Genomic DNA, 17,935 nt, shown 5'->3' with positions numbered 1-17,935 from the left:
ACGGGACAAACACTGTAAAAGTGAATTAGCGCAACAGAAACAGCCTCTCAAGAAGTTTTCGGGAGAACTTCAAATACAGTTTTTAAAAGACCATTTAATAGCATGTCTTTGTCTAACTGTCTTAAAGCTGAGGACGCTTTACAATACCAACTCCTGAAACCAACGGTAGACCCCACACCTCACACCCAGACCTCGCCAGACACACTCCCCCTCCCCTCCTGCTGCTGGGAATCACAGCCTGGGCTGGCAGATAGGAGGCAGCAGAGCGCACCCCACAGGAGCACGTGGTGGAAAGCAAACCTCAGGGCTCGGGAGCTCCCCCCTCTCACCCCAGAGAGTACACGCTGAGCCAAGTCCCAATCCTGGCAGTGAGTCACACCTCCTGGGCAGCGGGCACACCCCCAACATTTCCCTTTCCTCCTCTTTCTGCAATCGCACCCATCTTCCTTCCACCCATTTTGGAATGTTGCAAGGGCCCTGCTTGCTACCGCGTCTGCCAGCTGGGCCCAGCCCTCGAGCTGCTCCAAGAGGCCTTGGAGGAGGGGAGAAAGGTCCCTGCACTTGCACCCAAAAGCACTATCTCCAGCGGGCCCGTCCCTTCCTAACCTTGGAATAGCCCCTGAAGAGGTTTACGGGAGGTGGGGGGGGGGGGGCGGGTGCCCGCCGGACGGGGAGTGTGTGCGCCCGCCCTTCCCGGGGAAGTTTGCAAACACAGCTGTTCAAGAGCTCGGGCTCGGGAACCGCTGGAAGTGAGGCCACAAGGGCTGCAGGGCGCGGGGGCGGAGGCGGGCGCAAAGGCCGGCAGGGGCCGGCAGGGGGCAGGGGTGCCCGGGTCTTTAGCCTCGGCGCGGAGACACCCCCCCCCCCCCCGCCCCATCGCTACCCCACCCCCGCGTCTGGTCGCAGGCGGCCGCCCCTGATCTTTGGGCCCAACCGGGAGAGCGCCCTTGGGTAGACCAAAAATCTCCCGGGGAGCCTCCGGGAAGCCGGCTCCCCCACACCCTCCAGGAAGGACGCACCCGCCCGCTGGGCTGGCCGTCCACGGGAAAGAAGGGGAGGGTGCCAACTTGGACGGCTTTTGCAGGCCAGAACTGCGCGGAATCGCCGGCCACCGCCGCGCACCAGGTTTAATTAATTAAGCCAAGAGATCACCTACAATGACCTCTTAGGTGGGGGGAGGGGGATCATGATTACGGGTGTTTCCAAGTTGCAAGTTTAAACCGGCCTCCTTAGGAGCCATCCCTCACCAGCCTCTCTGGGGACCTCCCCCCCCCCCCCAACACACACACACACACACTTTTACGCATTAAACAAACAGCAGTGAGGATGGGACCCGCCCGGCCCGGTCTTACTCCCAACGTCTCACTAGAGTTTGATTTGCCCACCTCCATAAGAACGCCCCCAAGTTGGAACCGAGTGGCAAGGCACTATAAATCCTTCAAACAAGGGGGATAGCAAGTGGGGGGGAGAAGGTAGAGGTGCGAGCCACACGCTCCTGCCCGGGCCTCCCTCGCGGAGTCGGGTCACTTACCGGCCAGGCAAAACTGAAGGGCAGCACGATGCGATTGCGGTCGTGGCCGCGGCTGGCCTTGAGGTTGAAGGTGTTGCCCCCGATGACAGGCGTGGACCCCGAGCCGAAGCTGCAGGGGCCCCCGGCCGTGACGCGGGACTGATACTCCTTGAGGCACACTTTGAAGTACGTGTCACACTCGTCGCGGGTGCATTTGCGGTCCCCAGGGTTCCGGGAGCCACCGCAGCAGTTTCCGTTCTGCAGTTCTCCGTTCACGTTCTGCATGGACAGGATCTCCAATTCGAATTGCCCCGACGCCCCGCACACCTGCCGGGCCGAGGAAGGGAGGGGGGGGGAGGTCAGCGCAGCGCGGGAGAAAGTTGGCTCCGAGGGTGAAAAGTGAAGACTTCCCTCCCCCTTCCGCCTCCCTCCCCGTCCTCACGAGGCTTTCGGCACCGAGTAAAAATTCAGTTTTGAAACTCTCGGTTCGAGGACTCGACGTGAGTCGAAGAGTATAAAAACGCATAAATACGGGCGTGGGGGGGGGGGGGAACCGACGACTGGCCTCGAAAATAAACCAAGAACGCAGCCTCCAGAAATCCCCAAGTGGGAACCGGTGCTCTCCAGCCCAGGTGCAGCCCGTCGGGCGCATAGGCCGGGCGCCCCAGGGCTCCGGAGCCCGCTGCTTGGCGCCCAACCGCCCGCGTGCAGGGCGCCGCCGAGGGAAAGGGAGAGGGCCGCCGGGGTGGGAGGGGGGCGGGAGGGAGGCCCGGACCCTGCAGGATCCTACCTTGGCTCGCAGGGCACAGAGGAGGGCGAGCAGGAGGCTCAGGGGGCGCCCGGGCCGGCCGCGCGTCCGTGGGGACCGCATCGCTGCGCCGCGCGCCGCGGGCACTCGGGCCGCCGCCGCCGCCGCCGCCGCTGCTGCTGCTCGCGCTGGTCCTCGCGCCGGTGCTGCCGTCGCCGCTGCCCCGGCGGCCGACGCGTCCCGGCTCTGATATACACCGCCGATTGGAGCATGCACGACTGGAAAACAACACCACTTTTCAAAAAGCCCTTTCAAGAGCGGCCCGTTCCAGAAGGCAAAAAGCCCGGCCTCCTTTTATTATTCTGATCGCTTCTTTTGAGGCGCTGCCCCCTCCTTTTCCACCTCCCGGCTTTCTTTCCTTCTCTCGCGCTCCCCTTCCTTTATTATTATGATTATGCGCAGCCTTTTATTCCTTTTCAGATCAGCTGCTTGGAAAGCGGGGGAAGGAGGGGGAGATTTAAAACAAAAAAAAAAAAAACCTGAGCCTAGCTCGCCGGCCGGCTGCAGGTAACACAATGACGCGTGCCCGCCTGGCTCTCAGAGAGGGACCCGGAGAGCCCGTCTGGGAGCCGCGGCTGGGGCTGGCCACCTCTACCCAGCACGCCGGACAAGGCGCATGCGCGCTTATTAATATTCATGAGGGGGCGTGGCTGTGCAGTGCCCCGCCCCTCTTCTCGCTGCTGACGGGGAGGGGAGTACGGGGAGAAACTTGGAAGGGGTTGTGGGGGGGGGGGCTCCGGAATGCATCGGGTGATGTGAACGTCCTGCTCGTCCCCCCCCCAACACACACACACACACACACACACACACACAGACGCCGGCCTTCGGGACTTCAGACTAGGCAGAAAAGAAGAGCGCGCAGGGAGGGATTTGGAAGGGGCTGCGGCTCGGGGACGCCCGGGGTGCCTCGGGTGGTGTCCGCCCCCTCGGGCGCCTTTGCCCCGCTAGTGCGGGGCCCTGGGTGCAGTAGGCGCCAGGGCGCTGGCGGAGCGGTCGGAGCGGGGCGGCTTCCGCCTTCCGAGCTGCCTGCGTCAGCTGCGGCTTTCGCCCCCGGAGGAGGGCCGGCCTGCCCGCCGGGAGCACGGCCCGGGAGCTGGGGAGCGCGCGAGCCGCCCCAGAGCGCGGCGCTGGCGGCGGCAGAGGCGGCGGCGGCGGCGGCGGGGCTGGCGTTCGCGCCGTCGGCGTCGGCTCGCCCGGCGGAGGCGACCTGGGCAGACGCTGCTGGGAACTTTGGAAAAAACTTTTCCCGGAGCCAGGCTTGCCGCAGCTTCGAGGGAAAGCCTCGGCCGCCCGCCACCTCCTCCTCCCAAATTGAAGTGTGTGTGGAGCCTCCCCGGGCTCCCAGCTTCCTTTCCAAACCGCGCCGGGAGCAGCGGGCGGCGGGCGCGCCAGGGTTGCGCTCCGGGCGCGGGAGACGAGGGAGATGCTGGTGGGCTGAGACGCCGCCCCTGCGCCCGGGTCGCAGTGCCGGGCCGGCACCTGTAGGCGGCCTCCGAGCCGCTCTTTGGGTGGTAGGAGGTGGGCCTGGAAAGGACCTCGCGCTGCCAGGGCCTGCAGCGGAACCCAGCTTGTCTGGGGGTGGCCTGGGAAAGCCTTGCCATTTTCCACCTTGAGGCGGGCCTCGAAATTAACCGCGACACTCCTGGTCATCATCAAGGTCAAAGGAAAGCGCTCGGGCCGGCGGGCGGGCGGGCGGAAGCCTCTGCCAGCCCCTCTCCTAAGCGGGTTAGCCGCGGTGTTCCAGGGGACCCCCCCTCCCCCCGAAAGAGTGGCATTCCAGGGTGGGCAAAGTTTTAGCCCCGATGTTGGTTGTGTCCTGCAGAAAAGCGTGCCTGTGGAGTGGCCCGCTGAGAGCTCCAAGCCCTACCACCCTGTGGGGCCTGAAGAACTGCAGTGGATCAAAGGGGGAACGGGGAGAGGGGGAGAGGGGGGCCGGGGAGAGGGGGGCTGGGGGAGAGGGGGGCTGGGGGTAGCCCGGTCCAGCCTAAGACCGCATCCCATAGCAGGTATTTGTGGTAATCTTCTGATTACATCTGATGAGAGGCTTGACGTGGACAGTGTTTTCCTAGATAGGATTCTGATGGGGGAAATAAGGCAGCTAACTGATCTCATCCTTGGTTGATAGCTACCTAGGATGGGTTTTTTGTTTGTTTTGTGAACAATCTTGGCATTTTTAACAGCCCAAGAAAGGCTGTTTATTTGTTTCTTACGGTAACAGGCCCGGGTTGATAATCATTCCAGAGAAAACACATTGGAGGAGAATATAGCCAAGAGCAGAACAGGTTTATAACGAGTCATGTTAGTGGCTAGCTTAGGCCGGCAGCCTCCTGGGTATTTCCTAATGTGACCAGAGTCTCCCCACAGCCCCCAGTCAGCCTCAGTACAAACATCCAGTTATTAACAGTAATCCTGAGTAGACTTTTATCATCCAAGTTTCCATAAACACCCCCCCACACACACACACACACAAACATGTACACTTCCTGTTCAACCCCTTCTTGGCTCAACCCTCGCCCATCCTCCTTATTAGGGGCTTAGTAAATTTTTTTCTTTGCAGTACTAGGGATAATCCCAGGGTCTTGCCTTTGTTAGGTGAAGGTTCTTGCCCTAGCTCTTTGCTTTTGTATTTTGTTTTGGAAATTGAGCTTCCTGTCCTTCCTTTTCCCTGGCTGGATTGGAGTTTCTCTTGCCCACCTCTCCAGAATGCTGAGATTACAGGTGTGGGCCATTAGAAAAGGCCCAGTAATGACTTTAAAGCAAAAGGAAGGTGCTAAAACAACAGCACAATCCGTGGACGTTGATGTGGTCTTGAAATTCCTAATATCTACAAACTTAAATTCTCTACTTACTGGCCCATGTTCTGTCCCCCCATTCCCTTCTGGAAGTAGTTTTGATTATCCAGCCATCTAGATTAGCCTCAGAGAGCTACCCGAAACTGCAGGTACCTACAGGTAACAATCCAGGCTGCGTATAAATCAAAATTAGCTCTAACACATGGGTGGATTTAGCCCATTTAACAGAAAAGAAAATGTCGATTTCTAAAGAGTTAAAAACCTCCTGATGAGCACTCACAAGAACATCAAGTTAAAAAAAAAATGAACACAGAATTTTCACATCAAATAGCACAGAGCCTCTCATCCTGTTTAAGCTTGGGAATCCATTTTGAGGGAAGACAGTTGTGTTCTACAGGGGATTCTTTCTGAAATTTTTCAGTTGGAGCTCTTCCAGTGAATCGGGACTCCCCAAGACGCCAGTCACATTTGGGGCACCAACATAAATGAAAGCTATTCTCTACTTCCCTAAAGCAAGTTCTCAGCCTCCCTCCCTGGAAAATGGGGAACTGCTGCTGAAATAAATATAGGTATTCCCCCCCCCCTTAACAACTATAGCCTGCCTTTTAATTGTAAGTAGATGTACCGGGGGAGGGGAGGATGGCTGTAAAAAAACACCTGGTAGGCATCACACCTACAGCTGAGAGACGGGGTAAGGCTTGTATCTACTTACTGTCAGGCCTGTTGCACATGGCTGTAATCACAACTGACCTTGGATCTCTTTCTCCTTTTAAATTTAAAAGACAGTGCCTCAATATCCCCCCCCCCCAAAAAAAAAGAAAACTTGACCCATCTCTATTGAGTCATCAACAAAACAGTAGCCTTAAATCCCCAAGAGCTTAATACCATTCAAACTGTAATGGCTATATTTCGAAACATGTAATTGACTAAAATCCTTGGTAAATCAAGGATTTTTTCTTAAAGCTAATCAGTATATTTTGAGAGGTAACTTCGTTTGTGGCAACATGGATAATCTAAAAAAAATACATAAGGGAAATAAGCTGATCATCAATGCTAACTGAATGAATCAATTTAGATGAATTTCTAAAATAGACAAAGCAACTGTATGGTCAAAAACAAAACAAAACAGTGGCCAGCAGCCAGTGGCTCATGCCTGTAATCCTAGCTACTCAGGGTGCTGAGATCTGAGGATCATGGTTCAAAGCCACCCTGTGCAGGAAAGTCTTCGAGACTCTTATCTCCAATTAACCATCAGGAAACCAGAAGTGATGCTGTGAAAGTGGTAGAGTGCTATCCTTGAGCAAAGGAGCTCAAGGATAGTGCCCAGGCCCTGAGTTCCAGCCTATGACTGACACCCCTCTTACCCCCCTTAAAAAAAGTGATTTTGTGGGTGGTCAGGAGGATAGAGATTGACTAGGAGGTACATCAGTTTCTTTGTGTTTGAAATGTCTACTATGTTATTTGGTATGCCAGGCACTGTGCAGGAGGCAGGTATATAGCAAACAATACCCGAACATTGGACTTAAATACCCTAAAGGATATAGCTGTAAGGACTGGTAATGTCTATATGAAGGTAGTGAACAAAAAGAACATGGGTTTTGTTTTCTTTTTAATTCTTTCCTTCTAATAAGAGCTACGTAAATTATCCTTTAAAATCTTCCATACTTTTCCTTCTTTGTAGAGTGGTTCACATGACAAAAGCCCTATTATATCTTCCGGTTCTTTCTCACTATCCCAATGGATATTTACCCTTCTAACTAGACCAATAGATACTTATATGTCTTGCAAGCTCTTCTTTCCCTTAACTGGTTACCACCATGGGTACTTGGCCCATAGTCCCACAAATTCTCCATAGCCAGTTACTCAAGCAAGTACAGTATGTGAATATACATCCTTCTCTGTGGATTTTCCTCATTTTTTCCACATTACGAGAAGTTCTGCATGGAAAATAAAAACCCACCTATGGACTACAAATTAGACATTACAAATCAGATTAAAGTTATAGCTCCCATAGCACCCATATAACCTGGCCACATCCAGCCATATTTTTTCAAAGTTTCACTTTACACATAAAAGACATTTGAATTAATTTTTTTTGTAGAAACCAAACCTTAGAGATTTTTGCTTTATCAAGTGTAATCTTCTGTAATCTCATCTTAAACATTGTTTTGGTTTTGTCTTGTGCTCAGATACTTATAAATTTGCCAGTCCTGCCCCAGTTTTTTTTTTTTTTCCTCTGGGTCACTATCAGAGTGAATAGTATTGTATGTTCACATTTCCTACAACAAATCAATCACAGAAAGTCATCAAAACCCCAAGATACAAAATACAGGAACTATGAAACCAGTATCCTCATTTTACTCTTTGAGTCAAGATCACCATATTCTTTGTGACCCTTTGTAATTTTGGAGCCGAAGGTGGGGGAAGAGTCCCACTTACATAAATTATTTTTTCTTCCAAAACAAACAAACCTGAGTATAAGTTGTCAGGTTAACATTCTCAAAAACACTGGCAATTAGCCAGATATGGTGGCTGATGCCTGTAATCTTAGCTATTCAGGAGACTAAGATCTGAGGATCACAGTTCGAAGCCAGTCAGGAAAGTCCCTGAGACTCTTTTCTCCAATAAAACCAGCAAAAATTCCCAAAGTGGGTCTGTGGCTCAAGTTGTAAAGCTAGCCTTGAGCAAAAAAAGCTAAGGGACAGTACCTGGGCCCTGAGTTTAAGTCCCAGTCCCATCATCCAAAAATAAATAAAATAAAATAAAATAAAATAGTCAAAGCTTAGAACACAGCTTCTGTGTTTTTAAAAAAAAGAAAGAAAAGAATAAAGAAAGAAATAACTGACTGACTCCCCCACCCTCCCTTCCATGGTGTTCACATAGGGAGTTGTCTATGGATGGCACCTGAATGACTTGACCCATAGAAATTCTGAAATACCAGCATTATGGAAACAAAACCAACCACTCTTTGTACGGTTGACCTATTTAAGTAATAATTTCTATGATTGCAAAGTGTGACTGAGCATCTCCCAAATCTCCCAAGATGCATCAGAAATTACACTTTTAGAAACAGAGAACATTTGGGAGCTACCATCATCATAATACAGGGCACTCTGTAAGCACCTTTCCATCTGGCTTGTACTCACCTTTTCCAAACAAACTCAGAGCCAACTCTGCTCCTAGATCTAAAAAAACAAGAAAAAAAAAGTTGGAACTTCAGAAAAGGCAAGCTTAATATACTGAGTTATCTGAGAATATTTCAAAACCTATGTCAATCTCAGTGTCAAAGAAAGATGATTACAACTGCCAATGGTCGGAAAGCAACAAGGGCTTCAAGTCACAGTATCTTACAGTTGGGTCAATAGTCTTCAATGAATTATATAACTCGGTCTGTGTTTGACACTTCTGTTCTCAAGCCAGTGCTTTCTTTACCGATCACTTCCTCTAAGCTAGAGTTACAAAGAATATCAAAAGTAGGCGATTAAACATGTATGCTTAGTTGTTAATTTGGAAGATAAATCATTGTTTTGTTATTGTTTTTTAAGAGTGGTAGGGTCAGTTAAATAAAGAAATGTTACCTTGAAAGCTGGGGCAGTAGGGAATGGAGCCAGACACAGTTCAGGAGTTTCAGGAGTTAGAGTAGAGCAAACATAAGGCTGGGAGTTTAATTCCCAGTTTCTCAGTAAGAAAAAAGGAGGAGGAAGAAAAGGAAGAGGAAATTAGCTTGAGCATAGGGCTACTAGCACAATATAGACATCTAGATCCTTAGATTCTATAGATTTACTAAAACACAGGTTGTGTGTACGCATGCGTGCAACAGTACTGGAGCTTGAACTTGGGGCCTGGGGCTGTCCCTGAGCTTCTCTTGCTCAAGGCTAACACTCTACCACTTGAGCCACAATTCCACTTCCAGCTTTTTGGTAGTTTATTAGAGATAAGAGTCTCACAGACTTTCCTGATCATGCTGCCTTCAATCCATGCTCAGTCTCCTGAGTAGCTAAGGTGTAGGCATGAGCCACCAGCACACCACCAAACACATTAAAAAAAAATAAAAAAGCATTATTGTATATGTATTCCAGAGCAATTCTCTCTCTTTTCTTGAAAAGTGAAGCTAATGCATAGAAAATATAGAATGACCATAAAGGAGAAAATTCAGCTTCCAAAAAATGATTCTATAGACTGAAGTGATAACTTCTTTAAAATTCAGGGGGGGAATGGAGAAGTGAATTATACTATTAGAAGTTAGTATGACAGAAATTTATGTAAAGAGGAACTTGGAGGCCTTTTACTGGACCACACAGGTAACATGCTTTAATCTTGCAATTCGCTGCAAAGAAGGGTTGAGCTGGTACTTTGAGGCTGCATTACTAGAAATGTAAGAGCTTGACAATCAAGGGAAACTCCCAACCACTGTATATTTTACACTGGCCTTAACACATCTGGATAGCTCTTTTCAGCTCTCAGCACTATTTTTGCCTTTTTATGGTAAGGTACACATAACAGAAGTTACCATACTTAACCATTTTTTAAGTTTTGTAGTATTCAATACATTCAGTTGTTCTACAGCAATTGCTAGAACTTTTCTATCTGCAAAACTGAATTCTTCCCATTAAATCATTCCTTTTCCTTCTCCCACTTTTCCTGTTTACCTGGTAATCACCACTCTTTCTTTTTCTGAATTTATCTACTCTAGGTAGCTTGTATAAATGGCTTCATATAGTGTTTGAATGGTTTAAAGGTTCAGCCATAATGTGTCAGAATTCTTTTTCTGTGGATGTAGCTTATTGGTAAATGTCATGTACAAGGCCTTGGACTGGATCCCAGCACTGAAAAAATGATACTAATACATTATAAGGCTGAATTATATTACATATTTGCTTATTCATTTCTTCTTGGAAATTTGAGTTGTGCATTTTATGATATATAAATATCTCTTTGAGATCCTGCTTTTAATTAGGGCCGAGGGGCATAGAGTGAATACTAACTTTAAGAGTAATATTGACCAAACCAGTCCACACCCAGAAAAAAGATAGCGTAAGGTCTAAAAGTAAAGACCTTAATTGCAGTACTGCAGCGGCATCTCTAATCGGAGAAAAGAAGAAAGAAGGCATAACAATTATCTGTAATGTTGGAAAGACTGACTTGAATAAAGGAAGCTGGTTTGAATTGCTGTGAATGGCAGGTTAGGCTCAGTAGATGCTGATTACAAGGAATTTTATTTTGACTCACGGAAGGATGAATTTTGTGTCCTCAGCATAACAGGTTCCCTTGGAGACAGTGAGTCTTTGTCAATGAAGCTCATACTGAGGCTACTCTGGACCATGGGCCACAGCAGAGGAATTGGAGATTCTCTGTCCTAGATGAGAGCCTGAGCTAGGTGATCCCATAAGAAGCTCATTGTTATGAAGCCATGATGGAGTAAATAGACAGGGTACATAATTTGGGTCCATAAAAGCAAAGAAAGTCTAGGAGCCAGCTTTGTAGATAAAGGTGATAACAAGGGCAAATCTGAATTACAAAGGCACCATCTCTGCACTGGCCCATCTGCTTTCTGGATTGAGGTCTCAAAGACAGACATATTTTCCAAATGACTGCCACAAAGAAATCAACTCAAAATAAGAGTTGATCTTATCCTTATATGCTAGTTCTTGAATTTTGACCAGCAGTGCTGGCCTTACTTGGATGCTTGGAAAACATTTAAACATCTCAGGCCCTTTTTACCAGAACTTCTGACTCAGAATTTATAATTTCACAAGCCCCTCAGGGGATTTGTATTCACAGTAAGCTCTGATTTAGAACATGTTGAATACAGAGCCTAATGATAGGTAGAAGTTATCAAATGATCTTTTGGCTTGAATAGCCCCAGAAGATACCATTCCTAACTGGTCAGCTTTAGTCTCAGCCCACGGAGGTCCAAATGAGCAAGACTTGCCAGCCAAAATAGACTTATGAAAAGTGGCCAGGTGTTTTTTTTAAGTTAAGTTTAGAGCTGCTTTGTTATGCAGCACTCTAGTGGTAATAAAATAGTGGACACAGTCTCCACTGATCATTGAATGATGATTGCTACTAGTAAAGTTTTGAGAGCTACATCTAGCCTAATCAAACTGAACTCAGCAGCCTCAACTGGAGAAAACAAGCTAAAGTGTAAATTAAAGTTGCATTATTAAGGGAATAATCATGCATCTGCTCCAGATTATCTTTAAAAATTATTTGCAGGCTTTCCTTAAAAAAGTCTCTTAAGTGTGGGGCACTGGCAGGGGGCTCAGGCCTATAATCCTAGCTACTTGGGAAACTAAGATCTGGAGGATCTTGGTTCAAGGATAGACTGATCAGAGAAGTTGGGTATGGTGTTATACAACTGTCATCCAAGTTATGGTGGGAACCCTAAAATAGGCAGAATGAGATCCAGTTGTGCACATTGACAGGCTGCAAGACTCTATCTCAACAAATAAGCAAAAAACACAAGGATAGAGACATTGCTTAAGTGGTAAAGTGGCAGCCTAGGAAGAATGTGACCCTGTACTACCTAGAAAGAAGAAACAAGGAGGAGGAAGAGGAGGAGGAGGAGGAGGAAAAGAGGAAGGAGGAAGAGGAAAAGGAGGAGGGGGAGGAAGAGGAGGAGGGGGAGGAGAAGGAAGAGGGGGAGGAGGAGGAGGGGAGGAGGAAGAGGGGGGGGGGAAGAGGAGGAGGAGAAGAAGAAAGCAGCAGCAACAACAGCCTAGTACCCTTGTGACCAGTCTGTATTTAACCTAACCACTGGAATAACTTATGGTCCCATCTTGTCTTTATGTAGCAGTTAGAATATTTTCAAAGTAGTTGTTTGACATAAACACTGCTACCTGAAGGGCAGTTGCATTTTTATAAGAAGCTATTTTTGTTAGGCCATATCTTATGAAAACATTTCCAATGGCTGGTGGTATGGCTCAAGTGGTAGAGCACCAGAACTGTTTTTCTGAGTTCCTGTTTTAGACAAGTGTTCTAGTTTTGGTTGTTCGCGTGGGCAAACTTTTAAGTGCTTCCAAACTAGCTAATTACACATATTTAAAGTTCTGGCCAATCAGAACAAAGGGTAGTAATATGTTAGGGATCAACCTAAGGGACTAACTGCATACTCAGTTTGTTTTCTTGCTTGGCTTTCTGTCAGTCGCATGTCTTCTGCAGAAGTAAACTGTGCCTTGCTGAGTTTCTTTCTATTTTGATGTCTTTCCTGCTTGACATCTCAAAATCCCTGAGGCAACTCCAACATTCTGGGAGACCATCTGGGATATTTCACAACACCAAAGGGGGTCTTGGGAACCCCTCAAGAGGAGATGCGTCCTGCTGCCCTTTTGCAGCTGCTTCCAGTTCGGGCTATATAAACATTCTCCAGCCAGGCTGACCCGGAAGTCAAAACTTAAACAGAAATGTAGGAAAGAGCCCAAGAAAACATAGCCAGGTAACCTGGGCTCAAGGAAGGAAAAATGGGGCTGTAAGTACTGCCTTGGTGGGTGAGTATTTTGGGGGGTCAAGTGAAACATGTACTAGATGGGGAATGGGAGATAGGGTCCCCCTGAAGGGTCTCATTTTCCTCTAGGAAAAAAGAAATGTTGGTAATGGAGGAAGCAATCTCAGGTTGTGCCAGACACCAGAAGTGTGAGGGTTGAATACAAAAGGAGTGCACAAGAAACCTCCAGTGTGAGGATAATGCCCTGGAAAATGTAGTCCCAACGTCTTGCTAAAAGTGGGGAATAAACGTTGTAGGCCTAAAGAAACTAAAAAGCACAGCTAGGGAGCCTCCCTTGGACAATTTCCTGATGCCCCTTTTCTTGGAGGGCCTTTCCCTCAACATTCTTCCCAATGGACTATGAGAGTACTCTATTAATTAGTAACAGCCAGTTTTGATTTTGGAGCTCAAGTTTTACATGTGTTTTACATGTCCCAACTAAAACTTACTGTGAATGTGTATAAGGGCATGCCCAGGCCCTGAGTTCAAGCCCCAGGACTGTCCAAAAGAAAAAGGGGAGGGAGCAAGGCCAATTTGTTGCTGCCTGTATCAGTAAGTTCTTTTTTATTTCCCAACATCATCTCAATACAGAAACATACCAGTTTTTCCATCTGCAGTTGAAAAACACTTGGGTCCCACTGCTTATTTTATAACTAGAACTTGGGTATGGCTTTTCGTTTTTGCCAATTACTCCCCCCACCCCTTGATAAATAGATCCAGGAGTGGGATTGCTGAGCAGGTCTGATTAACTTGGTGACAAATTAAATTTTGCTTTCCTTCTAGCAATGGAAGAGTGATGATTCTGAGCTACATATTATACAGGCTTCCCTTGGTTCCCTAATACACCACCCAGACACCTTTCACTTCAGAGACCTGGGTGAGAAGCATGAATCACCCTAGAGAAAGCTGAAGTCAGGATAAACCAGAGGCTGAACTTATCTTTGCCAGCCTCTCCCACACTACAGGCCCATCTTGTAAGGGTCCTCATGCCTCCTTCTTGGAGATGCATTTGAGTTCACCTCTCTCCCCTCAGCAAGTATGTAGTCCCCAAACCCTACTCTCTTGTGCAGGTTTTATTGTCAGATAGTATGATTTTGAAACAAACCAAAACCAAAAAACCCTCAAGCTCTCTCTCTTTCTGAAACAGAAGGATAACAAATGTCCTCAGATCAATCCTCACATAGCAGATACAGAGTCCCAAAGCTCCAGCAAATCCTTTATTCTCTCCTTGGAGCAGCTGTGGCAGCACCCCACCCCAAACCCTTCCCCCAGTGGCAACCTGAAAGCTATTCATATCATCTAATCCCAGTGAAAATCCTCTTCACTCTCTCTCACTGAGGTGTGGCCTGCCTGCAGAGGTAAACCTGGGTTTAAGTCCTGTGTTGCAAAGGAGAGGAGAGATTTGACATGAGTCTCTCCAAGATACTAACTCTATCATAATCTGGTAGCTGCCACTTCTAAACCCTTCAGAGTGCTTCAAATAAGGTCTTCAGGGAAAGGAACATCTTTTTCTGAGAATTCTCTTTAAAAAAAAAAAAAAAGATAGCCAGAGCCAAAGAGCAGAGGCAAAATAGGCACAGTTTGAAGATTTAAGTTTTCAACTTAGGTATTACTCTGTTCAACAATCTTACATTCTCATCCGAAATATGGCATAAGAGAATTGGGATCATTTTACCAATTGCCAGTTGTGAGCACCTGTCTCTGTTACCAAAATGTGTGAAACCTTTGAGCTGAGGATTAAAAAAATTAATTTCAGGAAATTTGGACACAAGATACTCGTATGTCCAAATCAACTCTTTATAGTCCAGAACTTACTGATATGCATCACTAGCAATGTGCTCTTAGTCTCTCTGTGTTGTATGAGGCTGGGAGAAGACACCTCATAAGGTTCATAGTTTCAGCAGAAACAAAAGAACGTAGGAAATTTCATCCATACTTCAAAGAATAAACTCCTTCTGGCTTGTTTCAGGATCCAGCCAGCATTTGGAGAAAAATGATTCCAGATGGCTAATTAAGGGTGACTTCCTTATAAGGAAAATTACTATAGGAACCCCATGAAAATCTCAGCCCTCTGACAGGCAATTTTTATTAAGTTTTTACTACTACATGCATTGATCTAGAAGGCACACTGAAGAAACACAAATGCAAAGACTATACTATAGTGTTCACACACACACAATATCAGAATAGTAGCAAGAATATTAAACATACAGTCCACATATACAACTTTAGCTTCATATTGCAATAACTTGGGGAATAACTCAGGGATTCTGGATTCAATTGATCTAGTTTGTGATTTTGACACTAAAACTTTGAAAATTTTCACCTTGAAACCTTTCAATGTGTAGCCAAGTTTGAAACCCATGATTCTTACTGGACAGATGATGTATTTGGCAAGTGGAAAAATTAGCATTTCTAGATCCTTCTCTTCCATAGAGGACTCATTGTATGTGTATTACATGGTACAGTACCCATGAATGTCAGGTTAGAGGAAGCTTTTAGCTCTGTGTGTGTGTGTGTGTGTGTGTGTGTGTGTGTGTCTGTGTGTGTCTGTGTCTGTGTCTGTGCCTGTGTACTGGTACTAGACTTGAGCCTTAAGAATTTGCTTGGCTTTTCCATGTGGAAAGCTGAACTCCATTAGAGCCATAGCTTCACTTCTGGCTTTTGCTGTGTTAATTTGGAATAAGAATATTAACACACTTTCTGTCCAAGCTGGCTTTAAACTATGACCCTCATATCTCATTTTTCTGAAAAGCCAAGATTACAGATATGAGCCTCTAGTGTCTAGCTTAGCTGTGTAATATTAGGTGGTTTATTTAACCTTGTTAAGCCTCAGTTTCACCATCTGCAAAATGGCAATAATAATACTTGAGAATGCATTATAAAATTACATAATTTATGTAAAGGACTTAACTTAATGTCTGGAATGTGGTAGACTCTTAATATGTTTATAAGTTTATGGCATTGGCATCTTGTGGTTTTTAGTAAGAATTGGAGCCCTTAATATGTATATAATATAATATAATATATATATATATATATATATATATATGAGGGAGGGGAGAGGGGAGAGGGAGGGAAAGAGGGAGAGGCTTATTCTGAATGAACTGCTAGGAACTAAAACCTATAAAAATCTAGAAACTAAGGCCAAAAGAGTTCTTGGGGGAAACAAACACCTCAGGATTGGTATATTTGAAGTCTGAGAAGCTTTCTTCAGGAAGAAGTCTCTGTTGCATATACAGATGAAGGGAAGTGGAATGTAACTATGAACTTGGACAGTAAATATTATCATTGTTCATTTGAAAACTTTGTTGGGTTGACTTTTGAATTGAAATAGAAGCATCTAGAATAGCAGTAATGAAGACTCTTGAGCTGAAGTTTGACTGTGCAGAGTGGGTGGGTGTGGCTGAAGCAGTGTAAGGGCTGAGTCTTGGGCTTGAGTGAATGCACCTGGGGAAGAAGAGGTAGGTCTGAGAGGTGATTGGTGGGTCACTGGTAATGCTGTTGGATGGAAAGCTGAGGATGAAGTCAAGCTAATCTCAAAATGAGGAGGCTCTCAAAGAACCTGCTCTTCCTTGAGGCTCTTCTTTATTTTCCTGCCCTTGAAACTACTCTTCCTCTGCATTGCCACAGGAAAAATGAGAAGGGTGGCAGGAAGAGTCCAATGTTCCCCCAAAGATCAAAGGTAATGTATCCTTGTTGGTTTTTATGGCTTTAGAACAAGGCACAGGTGGTTGATTACCAGCCTCCCTTTAATTCTTAGGTCTTGGCTACCCACTCCCTTCTACCTGCTCTCTTGCACTGTCCTTCCTGCAATTCACAATGATCTTTTGTGAGAAAGTTACTAGATAGTTCTCTAAGATTCCTCTAGTTTGGTCGTTTTAAGTATGTATGAGATCGAGGAAGTTGGTACACAGCTTGATGACCTTCCCCAAAGACTGACTGCAAGTATGGGACGGGGTTCAGCAAAAGACTTTTTTAAATCACCTTCTAATTGGAGGTCTGAATTTTGAGTAGCCCTGTTTAAGTCTGTCATCTCCTCTAATTCCAGATTCTTGAAGGGACCTCTGCTTGTCTTCTGGGAAGGGATCAAACTTGAGAAAATTGTCGAGGAGTTGTTGGGCTACCCTCAAATGTAGCTTCTCAGTGGAAGTTTATTAGTAGGACTGAAATGTTGGTGGTTTGGAAGACAATTTGGTAGAAAACAGTATGTGATGCCATAGTTCTTCCAAGAACAGCCACAGTTTCTTGCTGTGTCTCATTTGGGCACATAAGATAAAATATGGGAGTCAGGAGCTGGTGCCAGTGGTTCATGCTGGTAATCTTGCTTAGTAGGCTGAAATCTTGAGGATTGAAGTTCAAAGCCAGCCTGGGCAGGAAGGTCTTGAGACTCATGTCTAAGGACTCAAAAGTTAGAAGTCGAGGTGTGGCTCACGTGGTAGGGCGCCAGCCTTGAGTGAAAAAGCTAAAAAAAAAAAAAAGGCATTAAAAGCCAATGACTTTTTTTTTTTCCTTTTTCCCATTTTTTCCTTTTTTTGTTTGTTTTTATATCTGTGGGATTTTTTGAGGCCGACATCCTCCTCTTAATGATCTTTTGGACAATCTTGTCCACTCTGCCCAGCTTCCTTTGAAGTTTGAGTATCAAAACTAAAACTTTCCACAAAGGACCCTTTGATCCCTTTATCTGCCAGGGTGAAATTCTCAATTCAGTTTGCTCCTACCTTTCTTCCTGAGCTTCACAGATTGTACTTTTAACACATCTAGGTGTCTTTTTAAAGGAGCAGTGTGTACTAATGTTCTGCCAAAACAAACCCAATTAAACAATTGTTCTCTTCCCCACCCCCATTTTTTTTTTTTGTGAGTGGACTTTTGGGGTTTGATTACCCAAAGGGTACAAGGTCATGTTGGTTCTTGGAGACTTAAGCATTTCCCTATGGATATTCAAGCTGAGAAACGAAAGCAGGCTAAGTTTGGTGTAAACAAACTCATCTGAGTTTGTATTTGGGGTTCGTGATTCCTTGACTAGCTGAGAGGCCTCAGTGTGCATAACTGGTTGATCTTACCTAACCAGTCCAATCTTGTGAACTTGCCACCTGTCCCAGTGCACCTAAATTAAGTGAGGCCTGGTATCTTCACAGAAGGGGTGGTTCTTAGGCAACAACTGGAGTTTATTTTGATCTCTATCTTTTGAAGCCAGAAACTGTTCATGTGTAACTTTAAAGAAAACTGATTTCTCTCTCTCTCTTTTTTTCCTAAAGCAAAGCTGCAATTTGAAGGCAGATTCTATTAAAAACAGACAAATAATTCCCATTCCTTCCTGGTCCTGCCTATTGTTTTCCTAA

The 17,935-nt window shown here is 46.2% G+C and overlaps 2 protein-coding genes across 2 annotated transcripts in view; both read right to left on the bottom strand.

Annotated features, from left to right (window-relative positions):
• Jag1 (jagged canonical Notch ligand 1) overlaps positions 1-2,865 on the bottom strand; it is a 37,866-nt gene extending 35,001 nt beyond the window's left edge. Inside the window, exons 1-2 of the mRNA XM_042694428.1 lie at positions 2,301-2,865; positions 1,532-1,837 (exon numbers count right to left, since the gene is read on the bottom strand). Of these exons, the coding sequence (XP_042550362.1) occupies positions 1,532-1,837; positions 2,301-2,381 (387 nt within the window). The 5' untranslated portion in view covers positions 2,382-2,865. The remainder of the gene's footprint in view (positions 1-1,531; positions 1,838-2,300) is intronic.
• A 290-nt stretch (positions 2,866-3,155) lies between these two features.
• On the bottom strand, positions 3,156-3,968 carry LOC122120370 (basic proline-rich protein-like). The gene has a single exon (XM_042694609.1). The coding sequence runs from the start codon at positions 3,966-3,968 to the stop codon at positions 3,156-3,158; it is 813 nt and encodes a 270-aa protein (XP_042550543.1).
• Between the last annotated feature and the right edge of the window lie 13,967 nt (positions 3,969-17,935).

Source organism: Dipodomys spectabilis, unplaced genomic scaffold (assembly GCF_019054845.1).
Source record: "Dipodomys spectabilis isolate Male_0828 unplaced genomic scaffold, ASM1905484v1 ptg000175l, whole genome shotgun sequence".
NCBI lineage: Eukaryota > Metazoa > Chordata > Mammalia > Rodentia > Heteromyidae > Dipodomys > Dipodomys spectabilis.
The sequence above is the reverse complement of the archived record's forward strand: the minus strand, read 5'-3'. Positions and strand labels throughout refer to the sequence as shown.

Excerpts from the sequence above, each read along its gene's own strand:
- LOC122120370 (XM_042694609.1), bottom strand. The coding sequence starts at position 3,968 with ATGACCAGGAGTGTCGCGGTTAATTTCGAGGCCCGCCTCAAGGTGGAA.